Below are 26570 nucleotides of genomic sequence, written 5' to 3' on the forward strand. Positions count from 1 at the left end.
AATATTTTTATCTAATTCCCACTAGGTTTAATAGTCACCACTTTTGTAATTACACTTTAAGCTCCTATAAGTGCTAGGCTGTGGCTTGAACCTTGTGCCTGCCACTGCGCCTGGCCCACGGTGGCAGGCTCTGCTCTCAGGCTGCCTGCTGACTGCAGACATGACCTACGTCCAGCAAAACACCCAGCTTCTCCAAGCCTGACTCCTCATCTGCCGAAGTTTCTGCCTTTCTCATCAAATTGTTTAATTTTGTTTACATACAGCACATCTAGAATCACACCCCTCATCCCGGAGGAGCAGGCGACAATCTGTTGGGAGACCAAGGAAGATTCCGCGCAGTAGGCAACTTGCAAATTCCCCCACCAAACAGGTGTCATTGTTCCCCATCTGTTAAGTGCACCAGCGCACTTCCCAGCACTAACAAACCCAGCTTAGGGCACAGGCTCCAATCTTGCTCTTCAGATGGAGACAACGGACCTCAGGTCCTGCATGTGAACGTCCCCAGTGATCTCCAGCACTGTGCGTTCCACAAGTCCGAGGGCAGAACCATGTTCTGCTGATCCCTCCAAGTTTCTGGATTCGGGGCTAAGTTCCTAATAGGAACTGGCTGTCGAGTCATTTTTCTCTATCATTTGAAAATTTAGAACAAGAAACTTTCTGGCGAAAGATTATCTTCCTACAAAGACAGGATCACTGTAACTATCCCCAGGTTCAAAGAAGGAATGTGGAGAATGCGGAGGAAGGAGCTGCCAGCCTGGGAGGATGTTCCCCTTGGCTCTGAGCTCCTGATCCACACTCCTCGTGCAGGCCTGAGGGGAAGGAAACCTCAGAATCTCCTATTCCCACCACGAGGACGCTGGCCGAGGGGAAAGCGACATGTAGTTTTGAAAGCAACTAGTACCAAAGGAGTATCTTTTACTCACAAATGATAAAATTATACCCCAATAATCCTAACCTTAAAAAAAAACAAAAGCACACAATTTATGCAAAGGTTTTGAGGACTGACTAAAATCAGAAAATCTCACTTATATTTGAGATGCTCTGGTTAGTTAGAATAAGGGAGTCAGGGGCCGCAGGACAGCCGGCTGGGCGGGATGCTGGCATTGCTAGGGGCAGGGAGGCGGCAGTGGGCAGAGCACTGGGCAGGAAGCAGCAGCCAAGGCGGTGGCCCCGGGGTTTCATGGAGAGCTCCTCTGGAGGGCGGCGGTGTTGGGGAAACTCCCCAGGGAGGAACGGCAGCAGGCAGCCGTAACCACCTTTAGAAGTGGAGGCACGAGGAGATGGTATGGTCACCCAAGTCCGGTGGGTCAGGAGGGAGCCCCCAGCAGGCACCACAGCCAGAAATGCCGCACAAAGCAGGGAGTGACAGTAGCGAAATGCTGACCTCCACCCGCTCCTGCCAGCAGACTCCAACCAGGTGCCACCAGCCACGGAGGGAACCCAGGGCCTGCAGGAGCAGCTTCCAGAGGGCAGAGCAGAGAATGAACTGAGGACAGAGGATGAGCAGTGGAGGTCCCTTCCCTGGAGAAGCGACTTTTGTTTCACACAACATGGAGATCATGGGACCTGCTGTCAGCCTGCTGTAGATCAAGTGAGGTTATGTGCCAGCTGTGATGGCAGGAGAACACTTCAGTGCAGGAACAAGGAAGAAACAGGAGGCACCTGCTGGTCCTCAGTGATCCATACTCTTCCCCTTTGGCCCTTTTCTGGAAATGGGCTGTTTGGATTTCTCAGAACATCACAACCATCCAAGTGTATTAATCCTCTTAGAGCTCATCACCGACCCTCTCCCCGCCCTTCCACTGCAGACACTGTCCTGGCCTGGAATGCACCCAGTTCCCCTGCCTCAAGTAGCTTGCAGCCATTCACATGGGCTGCTTTTTGTCAGACAAGCTCTGGAGAAAACAAGGGAGTCGAAATAATGGAGTCAAGATTCCTGTTGGGTGACACCATTTATTGAAAGGCAAACTTGCTTTCTCCATGAGTTCACTTACATGGAGGGAGCTGCCTCAGAATGTCTCTTGCCCATGACAAACCAAGGCCATCAAACCATATCCAAGAGCAGAAACCCAACAGAATAAGGCTATTGGCATTGTTGGATGACATTCAGAAGCACGAAAAACAATTATAAAGTTATATGATGATTGTCTCCTCAGCACTGCATTTGGCCATATACTTGTTTATTAAATATTTTTTTTCTTTTTAAGCTAGCTAAAGAAAATATTCTCGAGTAGGATTAGTTCTTTAAGCAACAAACAGAAAAAAAAATGTGTACATAATAAAATCAAAGAATGATAGCAGGTCAAAGCTGGCAAGGACCGTGGGTCCTGGTCCTCCGTCATTCCTCATCATCTGCCACTCTGAGCTCACGTGTCAAGGTCACCCTGTCAAGGCCACTGGGGTAAGATGAGCCAGAACTTGAAACTGTGTCTCTCCACTCCCAGTCCGGTGTTCCTCCCACCCTGCTCCACCGCACACGTCAGGCTCACCACCAGTCCGACTGCTGCGTAGGAGGGCACGTTTGTTAACACAGGAACGGACCACTTCCAGGGTGAGGATGCAGGTCTTCTGAATGGTGAGCTCTGTTCTCTTTTCACAGGCAGTTGGTTTCTTGCAGGCTGTCTCGTGGCTCCAGAAGCAATTGGCCAGAACGAGAAGCAGCAACTTTCTCACAAACCAACACAGATGCTGACTTGCTCCCCAAGTTCTCAGGCCCCTAGTCCTCCCCATCTCCAATCTGTAGTTGTACGCAGGTGGAGGCCTTGCTAGCAGGCCTCCTGGCAAATATCTAATGGTGGGAGAAGCAGTGGGGAACTCAAGAACACACGAGGGTCGAAGAACCCCAGAGCCAGTCAGCCAACCTCAGGCTAGCTGCGTCCCCAAGAAGACAGAGGGGCTCAGCCTCTATGTCCGTGTGTGTGACTGTTGTCAGTCACCCTCTTACCCCTGATGGCGCTCCAGGAAGGGAGGGATTTTGAGCCATTATATTCACTGCTGTGTTCCCAGTGCCAAGGACCGGGATGTCGTGAGTCCTCAGGAAATACCTGCTCAATGAATGCATGGCTAAAGGGAGGGATCTCTCCTCACTCCAAGAAAGTAAGCAAAGGCAAGCAGCATGCCACCCAGCAAAGGCGGAGGAGGACTTGGCTCTTCTGCTCTGGGGGCCTCACCCTTAAATGGGGCTGATCACCCTGAATCCTGCTGGGTGGGCTCTGTGGCCTGGGGGAGGCATGTGCTCCCTGTGGCAACCGTCAGTCATGGAGCTCTTGAGTCATGGGCCACTCATCTACCAGGCTGCGTGGGGACACAGAACACTTACCTCCACCCCCGCCCATGCACACGACTCACAGGGTTCTCTCCTGGCCATGGCCCCACTGAGCTGCCTGCCCCACGCCCTGGCCAGCTGTGACTGGGCCTGGCCTCTGGGGACTGCCACAGAGGAGGTGACACCAGGAAGTGCCAGGCCACCCCTCATCGTCCCAATGACTCCATGGAACTCCATTTCGGCAACATGGCCTTGCCTAGACCTCACCCAGTCCCAGCTTCCTTCTGCCTGGTGCTGGCCGCTGTCCCTCTGACCTAGGAAGTTGGAAGGATTCTTCCAGTTTGCACAGATATGTCTCTGTCTGACTTTGGTTTCTTTTCCTCCTTTTCCTCACATAAACCTGAGATCCTGCTCAATCTGCCTCTTGCCACACATCCCTCCAGCTTTCAAGAACTTCTTCTCCTTCCGCCTCCTTCCTACCCACGCCACACACAGCTGCTCATCACCCCTTCTCCCCATCCCCACGACCTCACTGCACATCACTCACCTCTTCCTCAAGCCCAAGTATGTGAGCCTTGTCCCCAACCTCCCCCGACAAGTCCCCACCCAGTGAGCACCCCGTCCAGGGGCCAAGAGAGCGCAGCCTGCCGCTCCAGGAGGTGGGAGGAAAGCACTAATAAGACACGACCGGAAGGCTCCATCCTCCCAAGGAACCACATCATTTGTCAAAAACTTTACTTACACGTCTCCCTACCCCACCAGCATAGAAGAAATTGCACTGGGTGACTGGAATTGATCTCGGCATGATTCAGAAATTACAACAAAATTCTAAATAAAATAGCAACCAAGGGCCACAGATACAAGTGTCCTCTGACTTTCCTTCCCTCCGTCAACAAGGCATTTACCAAGACAGCTTGAATTTCTCTTCTCAGGATTACCTGCCCCTTATCACCACGACAATTCCTTTTTTCCAACTCTGATGTCCAAAGTGGTCTTTATTCTACCTCGTCCTGCCTCGGCTCCTTAATACTTAACAATCTGGTAGATTCCTGCTATTTTTTTTTTTTTAAATAACACTCAGTAGAGATGTGTGAACTTTACAAACGAGCCACCCGACGAAGCCTCTGTAACATTCTAAACTGGAAAAGCAGGCGCCCAGGAGAAGGTCTGATTTAAAATATGTACAGTGTATACATCGCCACCCCGCTCCCCTGCATGACGACTATTAAACAGGGGCTAGCACGTGGGCCCTTGCCCTTGACAAGGGAGGGCGGGGGTCCAGGGGGCACTGCAGGAGTGCTGGCAGACAGCTGGCAGAAGGGGGCTCCACCCCGCCAGGTGGGCGGGGGCGGCTCTAGGCCACAGGTGTCTCGGTACCGCACTGCAGCAGCTGCTGGGTCAGCTACCCCGGCTGCACCCCGACCCAGATCCTAGGAGGAACGTAAAGTCATGGGAAGGAGTCGCCTGGTTTGTGAAGAGGCGGCGATAGGGCATGGGTACTCCCTTTCCTGCCTCCTCCTGTGGCGGCGGGTCCCTGGAAGTGGGCTCAGATCTGGCTGACGATGGTGCTGTCCTTGGGGAAGGCGAAGGTCAGTGGTGCCTCATAGAGGCTTCCCCCATCCGTGCTGAGGTTGTCGTCATCATCCATGTCATCCAGCACTTTGCTTGGCAGCTTCTTAAGTCTGCAAAGCAACAGGGGGCATGTTTCCTGGCCCTGGACTGGGGCTCGCCTCTGATCTGGAGCCCAAGGTGTCCTGGGCTACTGCATCACATACAAGCACATGAACTTAACCATTCTGCACCTGGCAGTTCCTACAGCCCAGGGAGCAGCGCGGGAGGCGAGAGGCTGCTGCTGACAGGCGGGCTGGGTGGCGCTGGGCTGGGCAGGGCGGGGCCGAGACCCACTGCACTCACTCGTGCTTCTCCCTCAAGCTCCAGTGCGGCAGAGCGCTGCATTCATTTTTGTTTTTCAAAATACTGCAACTTGATTATTGAGATTTTTGGTGGCCCTTTATATGTTGCCCCTAATGCCAGCCTGGGGCTGGTTCTCCACAGACAGGCCCTCTTTACAGGATGCTCAAGAGGCTCCAGTCTTCTGCATTTGTGAGCCAACTCCCTGGGCAGCCAGCAGAAAGCCCCAGGTCACCGCTGGCCTCCAAGACTGGCCCAGCTCCGTGAATTAGCATGAACCTAATCTCCTGCCCTCACTCCAAAGCCCCTGGCAGTGACCTTGAGGCAGGGAAAACCACCCCCTACCTAAGCCGGCATCCTCAGGACCCAGGCCGGGGAGCTGAGAGAGCAGCTCCCTCTGGAAACCATGCGAGGGATATGCTCCTTCTCCTGAGGACACGAACCAGAACTCTATCTCATTTCTCCCTAAGTCACATCCATGCAGGACCCCCAAGTTCTAGTCCCGGAGCAGCCCCCTCCATGGGGGTATGAGCTAGTCTTACCTTGCTCTAAGCCTGAGTTTCCCTCTTTGGACAACAGGGATAATACCTGCCTGACTGACACTGGGACACTGGGATGAGGGTGACACAGGTCATGACACAGATCACACCTTACTGAGCACGTGGGGCAACTAGAGTGGACACAGCCACTCTCATCTCCAGGACGGGATGACCCCAAAAGGTGATGACAAGGGATCGGCTTGAGGCTGCAGCAGTGAGAATGCTGTGAAAGCATCGTGCTGCGCTCTCCTCCAGTGTCGGGAGGTGAGGTTACTGCACTCGCCCACCTTAAGTCCTTCTTCATGGAATTCAGCTGCCCCTGCAGCTGCTCATTCACGTCCATCTGCTCCTCCAGCTCCCTCTGCAGCTTCTTTTTGGAACTTTCCAGTCTGTCGATTTCCTCCTCGGCCTCCTCCACCTGTCGCTTCATTGCTTTCAAGCGCAAGCTCAGCTGCAGGGAGAGAGGGGAGGGCAGGCTGTGAGCGGGCTGGTGGCCCCGCCCAGCAGAGAGGCCAGGGGTCCAGCCCCTTCTCTCCAGGCAACAGAGATATGGCAAAGGGGGCCACCAGCCTCACAGGAAAGTAGAGATAAGACTCCAAGGCAGACAAGTCTACTTTTTAAAAACAAAGATCAGGGTATGAAATTTGTTGAACCCCCTACTGAAGTGGGCTAGAAAGGCCTAGGTCCATAAGGTAAGGGACAGAGTGGAAAGGAAGTACCCGGTCCAACACCTGCCTGCCCACCAAGGCCTCCCCAGCCTGAGACGGGATCCGCAGAGAGCTCCGCACCTGGTCCTTCTGATCGGTCAGCGACAGGTGCTCGTCATCCACCTGCATCACCAGCTCCTTCACCTTCCGCTCCAGCCGGCGGTTGCTGAGCTGGAGGCTGGCTCGGTCCCTGGGGAAGCAGAGGACCATTTCATCGCAGCCCTAAGGAGGCCCAGCCCAGGGCTGCCTGGTTGACTGAGGCTTAGGGTCAGAGACACAACTGTACAGGAGGGAAGCGCTGTGCACTGGACAGACGAGGAAACAGGGGCTCTGAGAGGGGAGTGGCTTTGCCCGAGGCTGCAGAGTTAGAGAGGGGCTGAGCCGGGGCCAGACCTGCCCCGAGTTCTCCCAGCCCCAGGCTTTCCTTGGTAAGGCAGAGGGTCATGGACTGCCAGGCTATGAGTGTTCAGGGTTTGCTCCAAGCAGCTCTGGCCCAGTCCCAATGTCCTACTGAAAATGGATAATGTCAAGTGCTATAAGTACATACACATTCCCACACTGCTTCGAGGAAAGTGAGGGACCATGAGTAAAAACTGAGACTTGTCAAGTTCAACCTGGTGCTGGCCCTCCGACTGCAAGTCTGCGAGCTAGCTGCAGAGAACCCTGGTGCAGGAAAGGGGTGTGGTCATCTGATCCTACACCCCTCCCCCCACTGTGGGGGGGGAATACACCCACCTCTGACAGCCACTCGGCCTCTGCTTGAATACACCCGGCCCTCAGAGCAGAGTCAGCCCCTCACCTCTATTCCAGCTCAAACTCAGTAGCCTACAAGGCAGCCTGTACAATTTAGGGCATGGGGAAAGGAGCAGCCAGTCTAGTGGAAAGCTAAGGACTGAGCAGTGGGGGTCCAGAGTTTTAGTCCTGCTACAGCAATATTCTGCCAGGCTACCTTCCTTCAAGTCACTCACTTCAGCGGGTCTCAGTTTTCCCATCTGCAAAATGGAAATAATTTTCCAGCAGGACTGGACTTGCTCTGCTTTCTTCACAGGTTTACAAGAGTGAAAAGAGTGGAAGGACTTCTTAATGTAATTGTACTTTATAAGCACTGTATTGTGAGTGGAAAATGCAATGTCTTAAAACTGTATTTAAGATTGGCAAAAAAAAAAAAAAAACAAAACCCAGAGCCTCTACACCATGGCTGGGACTGGCTCACCGCTCCTCGCTCTCCAGACGGTCCTCCAGCTCAGCAATCCTGGCCTCCATCTGCACCACTAGCCCTTCTTTGCTGGACCTGTAGGAACCTTCCAGGTGGATAATCCGGCTCTTTAAGTCCTTGTTCTGGAATCAGACAGGGAGACTGAGGGGCCGTGTCCACCACACTCTCTGTGCAGAGCACAGCACAGGGCGGGACGTGTGGTCAGTGGCTGTGATAAGCCTGCTTTCCACATTAGGATGTGTGGCCCCGGGGGCCCTGGGGAAGTTTCCAAGGAAAAGCTTTGCACTCCAGTCCCCACCAGCTAAATGAAGAGATTCTATCTCATTCCCTTCTGAGCCTGAGTGAAGTCTTTGGCATGTCCTAAAAGTCCTGGATGTCAGTGAGCTCGACCTTGGCCTCTTATATACCTCTTGGGGGCAGGACAGGAGAAACAGACTCCTTCAGCAGTATCACATGTCAAGTCCCGTGAAGAACTGACATGAATAGCATGTAAAAGAAATAATGATTCAAGTAAGCTTTGTTAGCAGCTCCTGCATTTGAGGACATTGGTTCTTTATTATTCTCTTTTCATTCAAATTTAGCCCTCTTTAGGATCTAGAAGACAACACTCATTTGCAGTCCCACCTCTCCCCAGCTGCTTAACTTCCAAGCACATTTAATATAATTGAGAATAACCTCTTTGGAAAAGGCCTTAGAGACACCTCTACCTCTCGGGTGAGTCATGCCCCAGAGTTCTTGGGGTGCTGTGCAAAGAAGTCTCGACCAAGGGGGTCCAGTCCAAAGTCATGAGGAGGGAAGAGAAGAGAGACTCATGGGGCCAGGGGCCCTCACCTGCCGCTCCAGGGAAATCTTGTCACACTCCAGGTCTTGCCTCACAGCTCTCTCCTGAAGCAGCTCATTCCGCACCTGCTCCATCTACACCCAAGTGGAAAAGCCCAGAGGTTAGAGAAGTTGTTCCTACAGCCTTTGTACTAAAACGGTGCCCAGGTACTGAATTCCAGCCATCAAGTTAGTGCTCCTCTTCATGATAGGGGCCTCCTGCCTTCTACTCCTGAATACAGGAGCTGCTTCTTGGATATTCTTGACATCTCAATAATTGCAAAGGTGATGGATACAAGCAACAATAAGAGCCACAGCTAACCCTGCTGTTATGGGCTGAACTGTGTCCCCACCAAGAAGGTACACTGAAGACCTAACCCCTAGGACCTCGGATGTAACCTTGTTTGGAAACAGGATCTTTACAGAGGCAACCCAGTTAAACTGAGGTCATTAGGGTGGGCTCTGATCCAATATGACCGGCGTCCTTGTGAAAAGGGGAAGTTTGGCTGAAGAGACAGACATGCAGAGAGCCAAGACAGAGAGACACGGGGAGAACGTGCTGCAATGATGGAGAATTGGAGTGAGGCACCCACAAGTCAAGGAACACCAAAGACTGCCAGCAAACTACCAGAAGCTAGGAAGAAGCAGGGAAGGAGTCTCCTGCAGGTCGGGAGGGAGCACGGCCCTGATGATACTGTGATTTCGGACTTTCAGCCTCCAGAACTTGAGATGGTACAGTCCTGTTGTTCAAGGCCACCCCGTTTACGGCAACTCTAGAGAACTGGTAACCTGCTCAGCACTCCACACACACTAGCTATGACAGCCCCACCACCACCACCAGAGAGGTCCTGTCATCTCTGTTGAGGACATCAGGGCCCAGAGAAGTTAACTGACTCGTATGCTGACCGACCACCCCAGCTTACCAAACACCGAGGATGGGCTCAGGACACAGGACTTCCTGCACTCAAAACGGGGGAGCCCCAGGCAAACTGGGCCGAGTCAGTCACCCAGCTTGCCCAAGATCTACACAACTAGGAACAAGGGGCGTCAGCGTTCCCCTGAGCTCGTGACTACTGCATTACAAGCTCAAGCCTCAGAAAGGGCTCCCACGGTCAGCATATCTCAGATGTTGCTAGATTCCTCCCTTCTTAGGCCAGAAACAGAAGTCAGCAAGAACGCTCCAGGTGTCCTGGCAAGGGCTAAGCGTTACTGAGGATTTCTTCTATATTAATAGGAAATGAGCCCAGCTGAGCGGCATCTGGAAAAAAATCCAGCTGCCTGTCTACCAGCATCTCCACACCCCATCCCCAGGGGGCCTTCAGCAGCAGGGAAAAGCGCTTCCGAGGTGGAGGCCCCAGACCTCGTTCCCAGGGCCCTCCAGCAGAGGACAGCCTGGGGAAGCCCAGAGAACCTAGAAGATGAGCCAGGAAAATAAAATGGCCCGTTCCTTCTTCAGGCTGGGGTCCAGCCTGCCTGAGAGATGTGCACGCAGGAGTCCCCACACGCCCGGGCAGCTTCCGTGGCAGTCTCGCCCTGCCCAGCCTCAGCCTGGGTCTTCACCTCCCATACAAGCACCCTAGTTAGTAAAAGACAGGCTCATCCCTTCCCTGCCATCCGCCTGGAGGGCAAGACCTGGGGGTCCTGGGAATAACAACTGAGGAGACCCCACCACACTGGGTTAGACTTGCATCTCCCACTGTCCTGACCGCAGGGTGTGCACAAGCAGAGTGGTGTGGCTGGTGGTAAGGCATGAGGCTGGTGACGGGCAGGGCTGGGACACCGAGGCCTTGGTACCATAGGAGGAAGCTGGGACCCTCCCCACAGGTGAGGGTGAATCTGTGTGATCCGAAAAAAAAAACAAGTTCAAGTTTGCATTTCCGATCAGCAGGCCTCTTGAGTCACTGGGGTTGCGAATTTGCCAGCAGAGGACACCGAAGTCCAGGGCAGTTCTCCACGTAACTGGAGGAAGCAGGACCAGAACCCAGCCGCGCCTACGCACAGCCCTCTACCCGATCCGCTCTGGCTCTCTGGACCAACTCAGTGAGAAGGCCTCAAGCAGATGTTAGGGTTTAGATACAGCTGTCACGAGAAAACCAAGACCCAGGGAGGCAGTCAGTCTCCTTAGGGCATCTCTGGCACAGCAAAGACAAAAATGTCAGCTGTGCACAGGGTCAGCAGGCAGAGTGCATAAAACTGCCCCCGCGCCCCACTCCTCCTGCCTGGCCCCAGGGCCCTCGAGAATCACATGCTGCAAAGAGGGCCCGGAACGATTCCTGTAACTGCTCTATAAGCACAAAGTCCACAGATAATGAATGCAGCCTCACAGCCTCACTCAAGCATGGCTCTGAACCAGCCAACCCTCACCCCATGGAGGTCGTCAGCAGGGCTGGGCCACAGGACCCCGATGTGCCTCATGAGGGAAATTGTTCTGTTCACGCCTGCTGGGCAGAGGCCAGGCTTCACTGAGGACACAGTTAAACTGTCACTGCATCAGGAAGCAATCACAGACAGGCAACAGCGGCCCAGCCTCTCTTCCTGGCTCTGCATCCACTTGCACATGACCTCGGTCGTCCCACCTCTGGGATGTGGACCCCTTCTTCCTAAGTAAGGAAGTTGACCAAGGCAGCCTGGGCCCTGGCCTACAGTGAACATGCACTTGGGCGTTCCCCCTACTGTGGGGCTGTGGGGTCTCCATCCAAGGCAGCCACGGGCCCCGGCCTCCATCCTTTAGCTACAGTAGCCACCCTCTCTCTCCAGACTCTTAGGAATGTTGCTGCAAAAGACCCACTCGGTCAAGGTGAGAGGGAGCATGTGTTTGTGAACACACACACACGTGTGTTGGTGGAGGAGTGGTCTTGGAAGGACGGGGTGGACTCTTTCATTTGTTCAGACTATATTATGAGCTCCAAGACTGGACATCGTGACAGAAACACCAACACAGTTCCTGACCTCATTACAGGCTCCCAGGGGACATGCGAACACGCCCCGTACATGCGGTCAGTGTCACCGCAATGGGGAAGGATGGCGTGCTGGGGCAGGGAGCATGGCAGTGGTCACAGCCTGGACCTGGAGGGCCAGGGAGAGTCTCCAGAGAAAGGGACACTCAACTGAGACCTGAGTGAGGGGTCAGGGTCAGGCAGGGCAAAGGGACAGGAGAAAGAAAGAGGGGAAGGGAGCTGATTTTCCCCTCCTCTCTCACAGAGAGAGAAATTCAGTAGCTGTGGGTGTGAGGCCAAAGCCCACCAGAAGACAATACAAGGCCGGCAGGGCCGAGGCCAGAGGCTCCGCGGCTCAGAGCACCTGCCGTGGGGCAGTGCGCGCCGCTCCGGGCCTGAGGGAGGAGCAGGGAAACAGATCAAGAGTCCCTGGCAAAAGGAGCAAAGTGACCATGAGTGTCCGAGCCCATTCTCCCTCCCGGAGCTCTCTGAGGCAGAAGTTACCAACCCCATTTTCCAGGCGGGAAGCTCAGGAAAGCAGCAGCTTTGGGCTGGAGACCTGTAGGCCCCTCAAAGAAAGACAAACCCTAGAAGGAGGAAGAGCTCCGGGGGACTTCAGGGCCGAAAAGGAAGCCACACCTACAGTGCTTCGAGGCGCAGGAGCGCTGTGCAGGGATCTAAGAATTGTCCAGGGGCCCTGGCGGGGGTTCAGGACAAGCCCTGTGACTTAACGTAGCAGCCACTGGCCAGGCTTGCTCCCTCAGTGCCATGGACTGGAAATTCTGGATCCCGAAAGGAAACAGACCTCCCACGCGGAGGGGCACTCAGAAAAGAGCATCCCCGAGGTCTCCACAGGTTCAAGACCTCCCTGGAGCACCCCAGGCAGACGTGACTCTCCGAAGGACAAGCAGAACAGAACAGTCATTATTTACACCCCACCACATCCTCTCAAAAGACGGCTATTGAAATGGAAGTGTAAAATAAATCAGAGTGAAGAACAGGAAGGAACAAATGTGCGGTCATAAAACTTAACAGTTACCATCACCGTGCAGTCAGTATTTCTTGAGTCTTCTGGAAACCAAGGCTTTTGGCAAACATGATAGACTTCCTTCAGTTCTTTGAGAAGGACAGCCTGACACCAAATTCTAAAAGAAATCTACCACACGGTGTCTCACACAAGGAATATCACACGGTGGTGCTGTGGACAATGCTCTCAACAACCGCTTTCACCGTAAACCACAAGTGATTCAGCCAAGCTCCTCGGTACAGTCATCGCCAGGACTGACTCAGTGACTCAGGAATATTCCATATCAGGCCCCTCTTACCCTGAGCCCACACTAGCAAAACAGGAGGAGGGGGGAGGGAGGGAAGGAGGGAGAGAGAGGGAACAGTCTAAGTCTGGCTTAGCTAGCTTCCTCCTTTGGACCAGGGAAGTGTATCTGAAGCTGGAAAAACACTTCTTTACATAAGCTTAGCACTTTATGAGCTGTTTACCCTTCAACTATATTAAACAGACCGAACAAAAACTTTCCAATCAAATTAAAAACAGAACAGGAGCCGAAGGCGACAGTTTATCACAGCTGGATTGAAAGAATGCTAAACCCTGAGCATGGTGATCGGAAATAACAGTATCAGATTCCAGTGGGTTTATGTCAGAGGCACCCGTGACCCGAGCCAGCTCTCGGGATTAGAAGCAGCTGCCTTCTGGGTTAATGAAAAGCCAAAGATATTTATGATTGCTAATAACAATATTTAACCCAATCACCTGTGTTTACCATTGGGCTGTAAAGGGGTTGGTGAGCCCACACTGCTGGCTAGTACTAAAAATGATAATCACAAGAAAGGAAAATGATTATTAACTGACTGTACACATCGGGTTTTTGAGCAGCCTTCACGATAGAAGGCAGTTCTGAGACCAGGATCATTTTAATTAAAGAAAAAAAAGAAGAAGAAAGAAATCCCATTCTGATCTTTCACTCACTGACTGCAAAGGAGACTTATTTCCCAGCCCCATATCCCCCTGGTGCAGACTGAGGAGCAGGTGCGAGCCAGCCACTTGGGAGCAGTTCCCAAAAGTGACTGTAGAAGCCCACAACTTTCTCCACTGGGATCTATCCTGCAGTTGCCAAGGCAACGGGCAGCTTCATTCAGCCCCTGGGAAGACTGCAATGCCACCCAAAGCTCTCAAGCTGGTACTTTTCCTCTTGCCTGCCAGCCGCCTAGGTTGCACAAATGGTCCTTCCACTGGGCTGGGCTATCTGGCCTCCACGGCCAAGAGAACACTGCCCCATCCAGACCCAGCTCTACCGCACACTATAGCCCTCAGCCACCAGCAATCACACAGTGGTGCCCAAGGGGCTAGAACATCAGCCTACAGGACACACTTAAAACACCAAGCTGGGCCATCTGACTCCTGCACGCATAAGGAGAGTCAGGAGAGCATCAGGTGAACATAAATCCTCACTCGTGTGAAGAGACACCGTGGCATTATTTTTAACTTGGGAATAGAGACTCAAACACTTGGGGGGGGGTCATAACCACCCTCACAGTCTGATGCGGGGATGATGGAAACAGGTGGGAGGCAGTGGCTTGTGGCTCCACATCTCTTCTAAGCCTTGTGACCCGAGGCAGCCACTTAGCCGCATAAGCCCTGAAAACAACATGAGACAGTATGCAAGTCACGGGCACAGCACCCAGCACCTGGGGGCTCCTCCGGAAGGACAGCAACTGTCATAAATGGAAACACGGTTTTGGAGGAAGGAGAGGAAAAAGGATTTCTCTGGATTTAAACAGACCAAAAGCCAGTAAAGCATCCACTATTTTATTCAACTTTCCTTCAACTTTAAGAAGATCCTAAGCACGTATGGAAAAGGAAAGCCTTCAAAGGGCTGGGAACTTACAAATAATGTTGCCAGCATTTATTGAGCATCAGATGTGTGTACGAGAAAGGGGAAACAAGAACACGGAAAGGACAGAATGTTTGATCTCACAGCTGCCTCTCCTGTCCTCTGCCCCTGGGAACGCCTGGCTGAGACTTCATTCAGGCCTCCCTTCTCCTCCCCTCACTCCCACTCCCTTCTAGAACACCGTGTATGCTTCACTGTTCTGATCAACAACCCTCCACGGCTCCCCACTGCCTTCAGAATAGAGTCCATTCAAAACCCTCAACCTGCCCCTCCTATGACTCCCTTATGGGAACCGGAAACCCAGCCAAGCCCAGTGGTCCACTCACTGCTCTTCAAAAAGCTAAACAGATCCTACTTCTCGATCCCTGTTCACACCGTCCACTCTATCTAGGATTCCATTCCTGTTCCTGCGTTTGCCTGAATCTCACCCTTCCTTCAAAGACAGCTCCAGACCAACCTGCCCGTAAGAACGTCCGTTTCAAACAAGACAATCCACTTATTCAGCTACAGCACAGTACCTGTTCCCTACTCCGCGTGATCCTCTCGGACAGCAAATCAGAGTTGTTTCTTTCTTCTTCCAGCTCCATCTCCAGCTGAGACACCTTGTCCTAAGAAAGAAGTTGCAAACACAGGCTACTTAATCGCACTGGCCAAGCTTTTAGGAGCAAGGACTGCCCTGTGGAAGGACACCCCCAAGGGCAGACCAGAGCTGAGGACCATGGATTAGAGTCTGGGAAAAGGATGCATCTTTTTCTCATACTGTCCAAACAACACCTTTTTTTTAAAACTGTGCTTTATTGCTTTTATAATGTAAAACAGAATTACACAACTAGAAAATACCTAAAAGGAGAAAAAAATGTTACCCCAAACCCTAACATAAGCACTGAGTATATTTTAGCATGTTTCCTTCAAGTCTTTTTTTTTTTCTCCTTCTGAATCAACAATTTTTAAAAGATCTACGTAAGCCTAACAGGTATCTAAGTCACCTGTTAAAAGACAATGAGGAAACTGGTATCACGCAAGGCACACTTCTCTACTCTAAGCTCAGGATAATGTTCTTCCTCTTTGCTGCCAAGGGTTTCAAGAGCCCCTCAGGAACACAGTCCGTAACAACCATTTGCACCTGCCTCTTTCTTCTAGGGACCCTCACATACTGAGCACCACACAGTCCCAAATCCACATCAGAGCGACAGAAAGACAGTACTGGCCCACTGTGCTAAACTGACTGTCTTCCTTGATGGCTCCTGATATAACTCACTGAGTGTGAAGAGAAAAGCACTCCAAATTAGCCTTGAGTACAAAACAAGGAGGCTTCAGACACAAACCACCCCACCTAGAACTCGGGGGGTTGTGAGGTTTGTACATGTGTTTCTCCCATCACTAGCCCATGTGCCATACGTCTGGGTTAAGTCGGAGCCACTAGCCACGCACACTAAAAACTAATCAGCATTGTGAGTTTTTACGCGAATCTGTAGCATCTGTATGTAAATATCGTATGTTGCCTCTGCGACCGTCAAAGTTGGCTGACAAGCCTCCATACACACCAAAAGTAAACCTCACAGAACTCGTGTGAATGACTAAATGTCTGTGAACGCCTTCCCTGTTGTGAGTGAAATCTACAGAGAACCCAGAAAGCTCTCTCCCAGGAGCCAAGAGTCCCAAAGATCAACTCAGAACAGAGAGCCAGGTCCTGCACAAAACCTTCTGTTTGCTCAGTGGTTCCTGACTCGTCCAAGGCCAGTTTCACTCAGAATCACCAAGGACCCACCACCGCTGCATTTACACACACGCAGCCAACTGAGTTTCTGGGTTTCAGACATGCCCATCAGAGCCCTTGAGTCTGAGAACTGATTTGTTAAGTGAGAGCGAAGGAACAAGCAAGATACGAGTCATGGCAAGACAGTTCCGCCAGCCGCCTCTTAGGGGAGGAAGCACCCTCCCGCGCACCTCACAGCGGTGGGGTCTTGAGAGTTGTTCATTTTGTAATTAAACAGAGAAACAGCTAAAATATGGCACAGGGGCATATGAAGCTTAGCCATGCCACTGCTTCTAGACTTTGAGTTAGCAAGAGGAAATGTCCGTTTTAGTCAAATATTCTAGAACCTGGCAAGCCAATGTTGAGCCAAAAGCATCTCTTTCACAGGGATCTCCTCTCACCGACAATCCGCACTGTACGGAACGCAGCAGGCACATTCCCGGGCCAAGGAGCATTACACCAAAGGTCCTACTGCCCGACGAGCCTGTAGCGTGTTCTTAACCAGACTGTTCAGGTCCTAGAATAATCACTTCCCAGTTACCTGGGTTGACCTTAGCCTACCTTGAAATGACCTCCCCTAATGAGATCAGAGCCAGGACATGAGCGAAATACATAGCGGTCTTACAAAACAACAATAAAACTGTAATCTGGTACTTCTAGTCTCTAAAAGGGCCCATCTAATAAAATCGTTAATGGCTGAAACACCACTCCCTAGATACAAACTGCTACTAAGTCCCCTGGAGGTTTTAAAAGTTGTTTCTATTTATTTGCAAAATTGAATCAGGAATTCCATTGGTTTTAAATTCCAGCTATCTCTTGCTGGCCCTGAGCACTGTCTGACTTTTACCAAAACATGGACAACGTTACCTTCTCCCATAGGTCTGAGGATGATTTTTCAGGTCTCTCCCTCTCTAAACTCCACTGGGATGGGGAGAGCGGTGTACAGGGGTTGCAGTGGGGAGGGAGCTTCCAGTTTGGAGTTGGTTTTGTTCATGAGGATTACTCTTTTTGTAAGTTCAGTTGGACTGATTCGTTAAGATTTTTCCTATCATTCTCATTAGGCTGTTCATATTTGGATTCCATGCCTTGATTCACATTTTCCTAACGTGTTGTGTTCCATCTTGTGACCTGTCACCCCTAGCTGGTGACTCCACTGCACTTTCAGACATACTGTCCTGGACTATGTGTATCCAAAAACGAACTGAGCCGCAGTGTGCTGCTAGCTTTGGCAAAGCTGGGCTATCTGTAAGGGAAAATGGACCAGAATCAGGGAACGAGTGGAGCGTGTGTTGCGGCAGATGAGTGTTGGGTGTCCCCAGGAGTTGGGGGTTTGGGTCCACGGCACAGCTCAGCCTTCTCTAAGTTCTGAGTCCTGCCTCCTTTGTAGGCGAAAGCACCGCCCAGATAAAGAGCTGTCTATGTGCCCTTACATAAAACCACCGAACCTCTTTGGGGCTCTGTTTTGCTTCTTCTTCAAGACAATGAGGGAACTACACTAACTTACTTCCATCGTTCCCTTCCGGCTCTGACAATCTTACGAGTCTATGAGCTACAAGCTCCTTCCTCAAATCAAGAAATCGCCTTCCTAACATCTGGCTGTCCAAGAGAATAAAAACCAAAGGCTTCCCAAACGCTGAGATGGGTGCATAAGGGCTGCTTCCCTCGGGCCCCCTCCTCGCTCTTCCGGACCCTGGCTCACGCCCTTGCAGCCCACAGACCTCCATCTGCTTGACGAGTCTGCCTCGGTCATCCTTGAGGTGACTCTTGGCCTCCAGCTCATACTCCAGGTCCTTGAGCGTCTGCTCCAGAAGCTGCCTTTTGGTGAGCGCCTCTTCCTGAGCTCTCTGGTAGTCCCGTAACTCTTCCTCCATCAGCCGCATCTGGAATGAGGAGGAGCTGGGGTGTTTATCTGGGCAAGTCAGGAGCGCAGAGATCTCAGCAGACAGGGCACAGGCTGATCCTAAGATCAGGGTCCCCCACTATACTGTAGATCAGAAGACTGTGAGCAAGAGCCACCTCCCTCGGCCTCAGTTCCTATATAAAAAGCAGCTGTTTTCCAGCTCCAGAGCGCAACCCACGGGATTATAAACTCAGTTCAGCAGATGTTGGCAAGCCTTAAATATAACAGAAAAAAATATCAGAGCAATACAAGCAAATAATGTTTTGTGAAATTTTCTATTAGACATTCATATATTTGTACAGATCTAGATATCACTGGGATACAGGAAAGGTATCTTTCTTACTGTAGGTCATGGCCAAAAACACTTGAAAGCCCCTGAACTAGGTAAGCACTTCCCAGAGTGTAGTTTATTGCCCACCTGCGTCAGGCTCCTCTCAACAGAGGTTTAAAGTTAGGGGGAAATGAAGGGAAAATAGTGACCCCCAAAGCAACCTGCAGGCACAAAATCTATTAACATAAACACGCACATGACATAAAAGCCACTGCTCTAGAAGAGCATTATGCTTTCAGCTGTCATGACTTACAGTGTGTTGTTCCTCCACAAGGTGGCACTGAACTAACAGCTCTGAACAAAGTGCAGCAGACAAAGCACTTGATTCACATGGGGCTGTTTGCATTTTCCACTCCTCTGGAATCTCCCCAGGGGGACCAGCGGGCTAGCCAGCTCAGCACATGGCAGGTATTCCTTAAACATCTGTGTGGGCTAACTCTGTGAAGCCCAAGGCTGTTTTGTTCTCAACTTCCTTCCCTCCTGGAGGTGGCAGAGGGTAGCAGGTGAAACCACAGGTGTGGGAAGAGAACACACCAAGGGTGAATTTCCTTCAGGGAAGACACACAACAGCCAGAGCGACTGGCAAACTCCATTAGAGAGCACCCGCCTTTGGTGCAGAAAAGTCAGGGAAGCCTCAAGGATGGTCTCTCTGGGGAGCCAAGAGGTGAGGCTAGTTTAGGAAGCCCAGAGGGAGGACGAGGAAATGCGTGCCTCTCTGGGCGGCTGACAGCAACACCTGACGCTTCTATGAGCACAGTCCTGAAGAGGACATCCTCAGACCGAGACCCTAGTCTGGTCAAGGGTGGGGACAACTGTGAGTTGAGGCTCTGAGTGAAAGTGCCAAGTGAAAATCACCCCGTGGAGAAAGGATGACAGGACATTCTGTGGAGGCAGGGCGCACTACACGCCAGAGCATGAAAAAAAGTCTCTCTACAAAGTGTCTTTAAAAGTAACTCTCTGTGCTTCCATTTCCTGATTTGCAATATTATGGTAACTATAAAACCTACCTTAAAGAGCTGTTGTGATCTGCAAATCTGGAACTTCCATTTTATCCCCTCCCACCCCCCTTCCCCTCTGGTAACCATGAGTTTGTTTTCTTTGTCTATGAGTCTGTTTCTGTTTTGTAAATAAGTTCATTTGGATAACTCAGCTATTTGCTGGGTTTTTAAAATTGTTACTGTTGGCAGTTTTCACCATGGTCAGTCAGATCTAAATTCTAAGTAATTTTGCTTAATTATACAAATAAAAATAAAAATAAACAATATATTGTGGTTCTCATTAAAAAAAAAGAGCTGTTATGAGACTCGAGTAACACCCCAAAAGAACATGGGTTTTTGAGTTGGAAAGACTGACAGATACATGTACAGTCCGTATTTCCTTTTTGGTATCCTTCTCCAAGCCCAGCACATCCCCACCTTCCGACGGCCAGCCGGTCCCTCCTAGCATCTAGGGTGGGCTCTATCACACACACAAGAGTTCTCGGTGTGAATATGCACCAGAGAACACCCAGCACCGTGTCCAGGATCACAAGTAAGCAAAGAACTTCTCAACCTACAAGTGCTACCTTTAGGTACTTAAAGCTGCTCTTTGCTAAAAGGAGTTCAAAAAATAAACGAAAGAACAGTGAACCCTTAATTCTCTAAAGACTATCTTCAGAACTTTGCTAGCTCTACGCCAAAGGCAAAATAGGTAAATGCCTATTCCTCTCAGAGCAAAGGAGGCAGAACTATAGCATGTAGGGTGGACGGACCCTTGCAGCTTTTTTATTTACTGAGAGTTTTAATTCAGCTCAACCAAAATGGGGTGCACAGTAGTGAACAGAGTTGAGCTTGAGTTTTTCAAGGATCCAGAGTGACCTTGGCTTATTAACTCACTTTTGTTTTAAATGACTCCATGACCTCAGCACCCTGATTTGGAGTGGTATCTGACTGCCATTCCCTTTCAGGGTGATGAGGTGTCTGCGTCTGTCACTCAGATGGAAACCGTGTCTCACAGGGCTATCCCACTGAGGAAATCTAGGAAGAGCCACATTTGTTTTCATCGTAAGGAATCCTTTGTTTTGTGAATCACTGCCCTTTTATAAATAACATGCGTCTCCATCTGGCCTTAACTAGTCTCTCTGGATCTGTTTCCTTATCTAACTAGAGGATCTCTAAGGTTCCCTCCAATCCCAGGATTCTAGCAGAATAACATTATACAACAACGTGATGGGAAGCCCTATACAGGGGTCACTGTGACACAGATTTTCTGAAATCAACACAGCATACCAGATGTTTGCTGGTGTTCTGGCAAATATCTGAATCCCCCCGCCCAATTGCTGTTGAAATGAAAATGATTATTTTTCAATGCCAAAGAGAACTGTGATGTCCAGATGCTAATTTCGGCTCTTACTTGGAGTCCTGTGTCATAAGACCCTGAGCCAGAGGGGATCTGTTCTCAGGGTCCTGTCAGAAGTGCTCTAGAAGCCTGTAATAAATATCCATTGTTTTTTCACAGGGTTTCAGCGCTGACTCATGGGTGACTTTTCTTTGATCATCAAAGGTAATAAAAGTTTGTTTTTTAAAGAAAAACTTGTTTTCCTGTGGAATCTTAGTGCTCTTGGCACTGCTTATGAGGAAAAAAAAGAAAAGCCAGCCTTAAAATTAAAAAAAAAAAGAAAAGAAAGAAAGAAACCTAACATCAGTGTCCGGGATACATACACCCTCTGCCATGCAGTCTCACATGCTATCTCATTCAATTGTTAAATCATTATGATTTCGTATTCTTTTAAAGAGGTACCAACAGATGCTGAGAAAGCTGCGGTAACGTGTTCAAGGTCACCCGGCTGGCAAGAGGCAGAGCCGGAAACCAGCACACACCGTACTTGCATTTTGGAGCCGTCAGCTTTCCATTAAAATAATCAAAAGCATTCCCTTTATTTTCCTCTGTTCTTGAAAACTCAAGACTAAAGGGGAGCTAACGTTTGGGTCACTTTGCTCTATTGTTCTTAAATATAAAAACCAAGAGTATGCTTTAGCAATTTCAGCACTCATAAATTCCTGAAGATTGCTTTTTGTCCCCTTTATTGTTGTGCTGAGACTCTTACCTGCCACGCCTACTCTAATGAAAGTCTGTGGTAAATGAACAGCAAAAAAACCCAAGTTGGTTACCGTAATTCCCATTCTAGGATTAAATTAAAACATTAACACACACAGATCATTTGGACACAGCCGGGCACACCACTGAGGCTGCACAAATGGCAGGAAAACTTTTTTGGAAGAAAATCTTGGACTAATCATGAAAATGGTCAACTTAAAAGTCATATATAAAAGTCGGTGTCTTAGAATGCCATGCGCCCCCATGGAACCTCCCTGAGAACCAAGCACAAGCGCTGTCTTAGGAATCCACCGCAAGTCTCTCCTAGCAGAGTTTCAAAGCAGTCCCTCGGAGGATACTCTGGACACGGGGTAAACCCGGGAACTAACCCAGCCAGGCATTACCTCATCCTGCATTTTCATGGCAGTCAGACGGGACTTTTCCGCCTCCAGAGTTTTCTCCTTCAGCTGCCTTTGCATTTCTGCAAGCTCCCTGCGATTTTTCTCCTTGTACTCATCCAGCTGGTTCTGGAGCTCCAGCGTTGATGTGCGAGACACCTCGACGATGTCAGCCATCTGGAAGAGGTGACATGGGTGTGAGCCCACCCTGTGATGCTCCGTCTGGGGCCAGGGAGCTAGGTTTGGGTCCCCTCTAAACACAGAACACATTTCCTCTTCCTTCTCGAGGCTCCTCAAAGCCTGCAAAGCACCTGGTCACGGGCTGTCCCGGATTAGCCACCTCTCACACGGGGGCAGCGCAGAGGCGGGAACGGGCACATCTTTAGTCCTGGGTCGCATCCTTCCCCTGCCGCTTACCAGCTTCATGAAGGGGGCATCACCTCCCTTCTCTGGGCCTCTGCAGTGTCTTCGGTAAACATACTGAAACTGTAATCTTAACCTTGCAGGGTTGTAGTGAGAATTAAAACGATACACAGATAGAGACAGAATTCTAAGTAGATACAGAATAGCTGGGAAAGTGCACACAGCAGGTGTCACAAAACGGCAAGTACTCAAGTCAGCTCTGGACTGCAGGGAGCTGACAGGCTCCCCTTCTGGGTGTTTTAGTGCAGAGATGAGCAGAAGGCCAGCAAGTACCAAGCTTTAAAACTGCCTTTTGTACTCTTGGACAAGAAAGAGGTAAAAATGCATAGATGATGCACAAAGACAGGGGTTCTGGTTCAGGAAATATCTGTGAAGTCTGCACTGACATGACAGGCTTCCTTGAGTACCTGAAGAGAGGACCTGGTCCCAGGATCCAGGGGGTACAGGCATTTTCTAGACCAGTTTCCCTGTAACTGGGATTATCAACAAGTCTGAAGAGCTGCTTCAGGGGATCTGCAAATCCCTGACACTGTGCTGAGACACACTGCAGGTCTCCTCAGCTCTGCCAGGCTCGGGGGGGATGCGGCGGCGGGTGGCTGGGCCCCACAGCCTCTCCCTCCTCCTGCCCCCTCACCTCCTTCTGCAGTTTCTCAATGGTCTTGTCAAGGTGCCATCGCTCTGTCTCCATTTCGTTCTTCAGTCTCCTTAATTGCTCCTTCTGCTCGGTCTCATCTTTTAGCTTCTCAGACAACTGCTTCTGCTCCTGGATGGCCCGACTCAGATTTCTCTGCAGACGGCAGAAGAAGGACCGCTCTGTCACCTACCTACCAGGTCAGCCACATGAACAGGTGGCAGAGGCAGCATCACAGCCACACCACAAAGCAACCAGCCCTGTTACATCTGTGATAAGGAAAAGGATCAAAATTAAGCCATCACAGAGACACAAGGACACTGTTGGTTCTGAAACTCAGGGACCAAAATGCAAAGTTGACTTTAGCAAAAATACACACAGGAATGAAGGGGCAGACAAAAGATGCATTACAGAAATACGGAAAATGGCCCAAGCTGCTGGAGGTGGTGATTCAGGATAGTGTCCAAAAATCTGACAGAGTTCACGCCTGAAAACCAAGGTAAAGTTATACATTAGACTAGGAAACCTAAATGGCAAATGACATCTTGCAGTACGCAGCATTGCACCTGATGTTCTAGACTTTTCTCTACTATGTACGTGACTCTTAGTTACAACAGCTAAAAATGAATCTGTAAGAAAAGAGTACATTGTCCCATAGGCCAAGAATCCACTTGGGTAGAGGGAGTTATAATCAACAGAATCCATGGGTTGGACTCATATACAGAAGAAAAGGAACTTGGTAGTGCACAGGATAATGAACCTGATGGACAGAAGGTACTAAATGGAAGAGACATTAGTCAGAAAAAGTGCATGTGGGTAGTTATTCAGTGAATCAGCACCAAATACTAGCACTTATCATGAAATGCACCATCTTGGGTACAGTGTTTCCCCTGGGCTCCTCTGGGGCTCTCATCTCACAGCATCACACAGACCGATGTCCTTTATGTAAAAAACATGCAATGCTAAAACCAACCAACCTAAAATATCTTAGGAAGATTACGGTGGCGTCTTTAAGTGGCTAGGCATTAAGACCTTTCGCGTAAGGATATCAAGGAGGGGGCACAGCTCAGAATGACCCAAACATGAGCTCGATCATCTGAAAAAATGTTAGTTACTGCGGGCTGAACGTGCATTAAGCACAGGTACCACTTAGGATCCACTCACTCAGTCTCGTGTCCCTACAAAGCCTGTAAAAAAGGCAGTGGTTTACATTTGCACAGTGCTCAACAGTTTACGAGATGCTGTCACGTGCAGTAACTCAGGCATCTTAAAAACATTCACAAATCAACTTCAGGCACTCCTAGTTCTGCAAAGCTGGCCAACCACATGACCTGGGGCCAGAAAAGCTACCCGTGGAGGGCTGCGCTCAGAGGAACAGCCAACACAGCCGGGTTGCTGAAGTTAATTGCCGCAGGGACCAAGATCAACAAAAGCAGTTGGAAAAGAAGGTGGTAAAAGAAAGGTAATCAGGAGTTCAGTGTGGGGCAATTAGCGGGAGTGCATCCCACCACCTCCAGCTGGGCACACACCAGAGAAAGGGTCAGCCCCTGGGACTTGTGTTTGCGGTTGATTTAGTGGTGCTGGGGACAGGGGGCGGCACACAGATGGCGTAAGGTAAGTGAGGCATGGTTCTGTCGTGTGGGAGAAAACTCTCAGGAACAGGTATCTCAAAATATCAATTCCTGAAAAACAAAAGATATGGAGGGCCATTGATGCCTTCCTGTAGAACCATCAGGATCCAACTCAACCCCTCCCCTGCAGATCCCAGCAGCTTCCCTCATTCTTCCTTCTGGATCCCAGCCCCAGGGGCTCCATCCCACCTTCATATGGTGAGTGCATTTCTGCCTCACCCTGGCTCAGGGAGGGCTCCCCGCCTGACCTGGCTCTGCGGTGCCCCTGGAGATACCCCAGGCTCAACCCCTCAGAGCCTGGGGCCTGGCCAACACCTTCCCGTAACCTTAACACACACACATTTGCCTAGAATAGTTTTGCTAAATGATTTTAAAAGTATTTCTTGTATGCTTGTCTCTACTGCAGAGTGGTAAGATCTGTAAAGGATAGAAATAGATTTTCTATCTGGGTGTGTCTCATAGCCCAAATTCACTATTAGGTATACGGTAAAAACTCAGTGATTGAAAATTAATACCTACCCCCAAAAGTGGTCTGAAGACTTCATATATCAGAATCACCAAAAAAGGGTGGTGGACTCCTTATGTAAAATGCAGAATCTACCCGTTTCTGATGGAATCACAATTCTTCTTAGAGTGGGACCCATGAATTTGCATCTGAAAGTTACCCAGATAATTCTAACAGATGATCAAGTTTAGAAATGCCATTTAGAACAATGTTCTGCCTCTTCACTTATTCAAGAAATATGTTCCAATATGTCACTGCTGAGAAAATGTCTCAAATTCACACAAAAAGAAAAGCAGCAAACTTGGTAACTTTGCTTTGAGGAGTCAGGAGTGAAATGGTCTCCACCAACAGCAGCACTGATTTGGGACAAAACTTTAAAGAAAATGTATCAGGTCAGAGAACTCAAAACGCAAGGTTGGCGGGTGGACAGTGAGTACCCTTGGGCTTGGGGACCACTAACTGTCAATGGATGCAGAGTCTTTTACTACATGGCTGAGCAAGGCCCAGACTCGTCCGTATTAACAATAACCAAGTGGCAGGTGAGCCTACGGGCTTAAAGGAATGACAAACTTGATCAGAAGGAAGCCCTTGTCACACCTCAACCATGGACAGCAAAAGCAGTGGTGCTTTCTTATTCTGTGGTCTCAATACACAGAAGTCCAAGAGGACGGGAGGTGAAGGCATACACACCACACACCGCTAGCCCTCCCTGAAGGAAAGAACTACGGCTTTCCCACCTGCAGAAGTAATTTCTCAAGGGAAGCAGAGGCGGTTCTGCCTTGAATGCAGCTCAAGTAGATTTACACAGCAGCACAATCCTAAACCCAGTGGCAGGGCTGAGGCAAACCAAGAACAGCATCCCCTGTAAGAACCTTTGCCACTTTCTGACAGAGCCGCGATAAATTAGACCTAAGTTCACGTGGTCTTCAGCTACTACGTAAAGACATATTTACACAAGAAGATGCAACAGATTGTTAAAGGCACGAAGATTCCAAAACATAAAATGCTCAAGAGAAAAAGTTCTTCTCTCCTCTTGCTCTAGGGGGTAAGCACCCTTCCGGCTGCCAGCTCTGGGAGAGGTAGGCAGAAAGAGTCAGCGAACTAAAGGAGCCCGGTTCCCAATCTGAGAGAAGGCAAAGGATTTTTGAGTGCTGGTGCACTTTTCATATCACTACTTTAGAGACCAGATAATTCAGATAAAGATGCTGAGGCTGTTGGGCCCTTTTAAACTTCTTGCTGGATTATGCTGCCACCACCGGTTAGCACAGCCACAGGCTGCACGAAACATTCTTGCCATCTCAGCACCGCTGGGGAAACAGGCCTGCACAAAAGTAACACGTCAGGGATCGCTTCCAAGGCAAGGACGGTGGGGGTGGGTGGGGATTACATTCAGATCTTTAGGCCTTGAGGCCATGATCTGTTCTCCCCACTGAATTCCCTCTGAGCTGCAGATTCACAGCTGGTGAACCACTTCCTTCTGTGTGAAACTTTCTGGCTTGACCAACGGGTGATACAGACGGAACCATAATGGCTGTACCCAGTGCCTGGTGTGGACGTGATGACAAAGGTGCAGATCTTTTGTAGAGTACAAATGTTTTCCTCTCTTTCTGTCCCCAGCTAG

At 50.2% G+C, this 26570-nt stretch overlaps 1 protein-coding gene across 1 annotated transcript in view; it reads right to left on the minus strand.

Annotated features, from left to right (window-relative positions):
- Window positions 1-4581: 4581 nt before the first annotated feature.
- The window catches only part of CGNL1 (cingulin like 1), a 143901-nt gene continuing 121912 nt past the window's right edge, over window positions 4582-26570 (minus strand). Inside the window, exons 11-19 of the mRNA XM_072962347.1 lie at window positions 22817-22969; window positions 21766-21936; window positions 17774-17935; window positions 14818-14907; window positions 8470-8553; window positions 7636-7760; window positions 6504-6612; window positions 6003-6166; window positions 4582-4947 (exon numbers count right to left, since the gene is read on the minus strand). Of these exons, the coding sequence (XP_072818448.1) occupies window positions 4812-4947; window positions 6003-6166; window positions 6504-6612; window positions 7636-7760; window positions 8470-8553; window positions 14818-14907; window positions 17774-17935; window positions 21766-21936; window positions 22817-22969 (1194 nt within the window). The 3' untranslated portion in view covers window positions 4582-4811. The remainder of the gene's footprint in view (window positions 4948-6002; window positions 6167-6503; window positions 6613-7635; window positions 7761-8469; window positions 8554-14817; window positions 14908-17773; window positions 17936-21765; window positions 21937-22816; window positions 22970-26570) is intronic.

This window comes from Vicugna pacos, chromosome 6 (genome assembly GCF_048564905.1).
Source record: "Vicugna pacos chromosome 6, VicPac4, whole genome shotgun sequence".
Lineage (NCBI taxonomy): Eukaryota > Metazoa > Chordata > Mammalia > Artiodactyla > Camelidae > Vicugna > Vicugna pacos.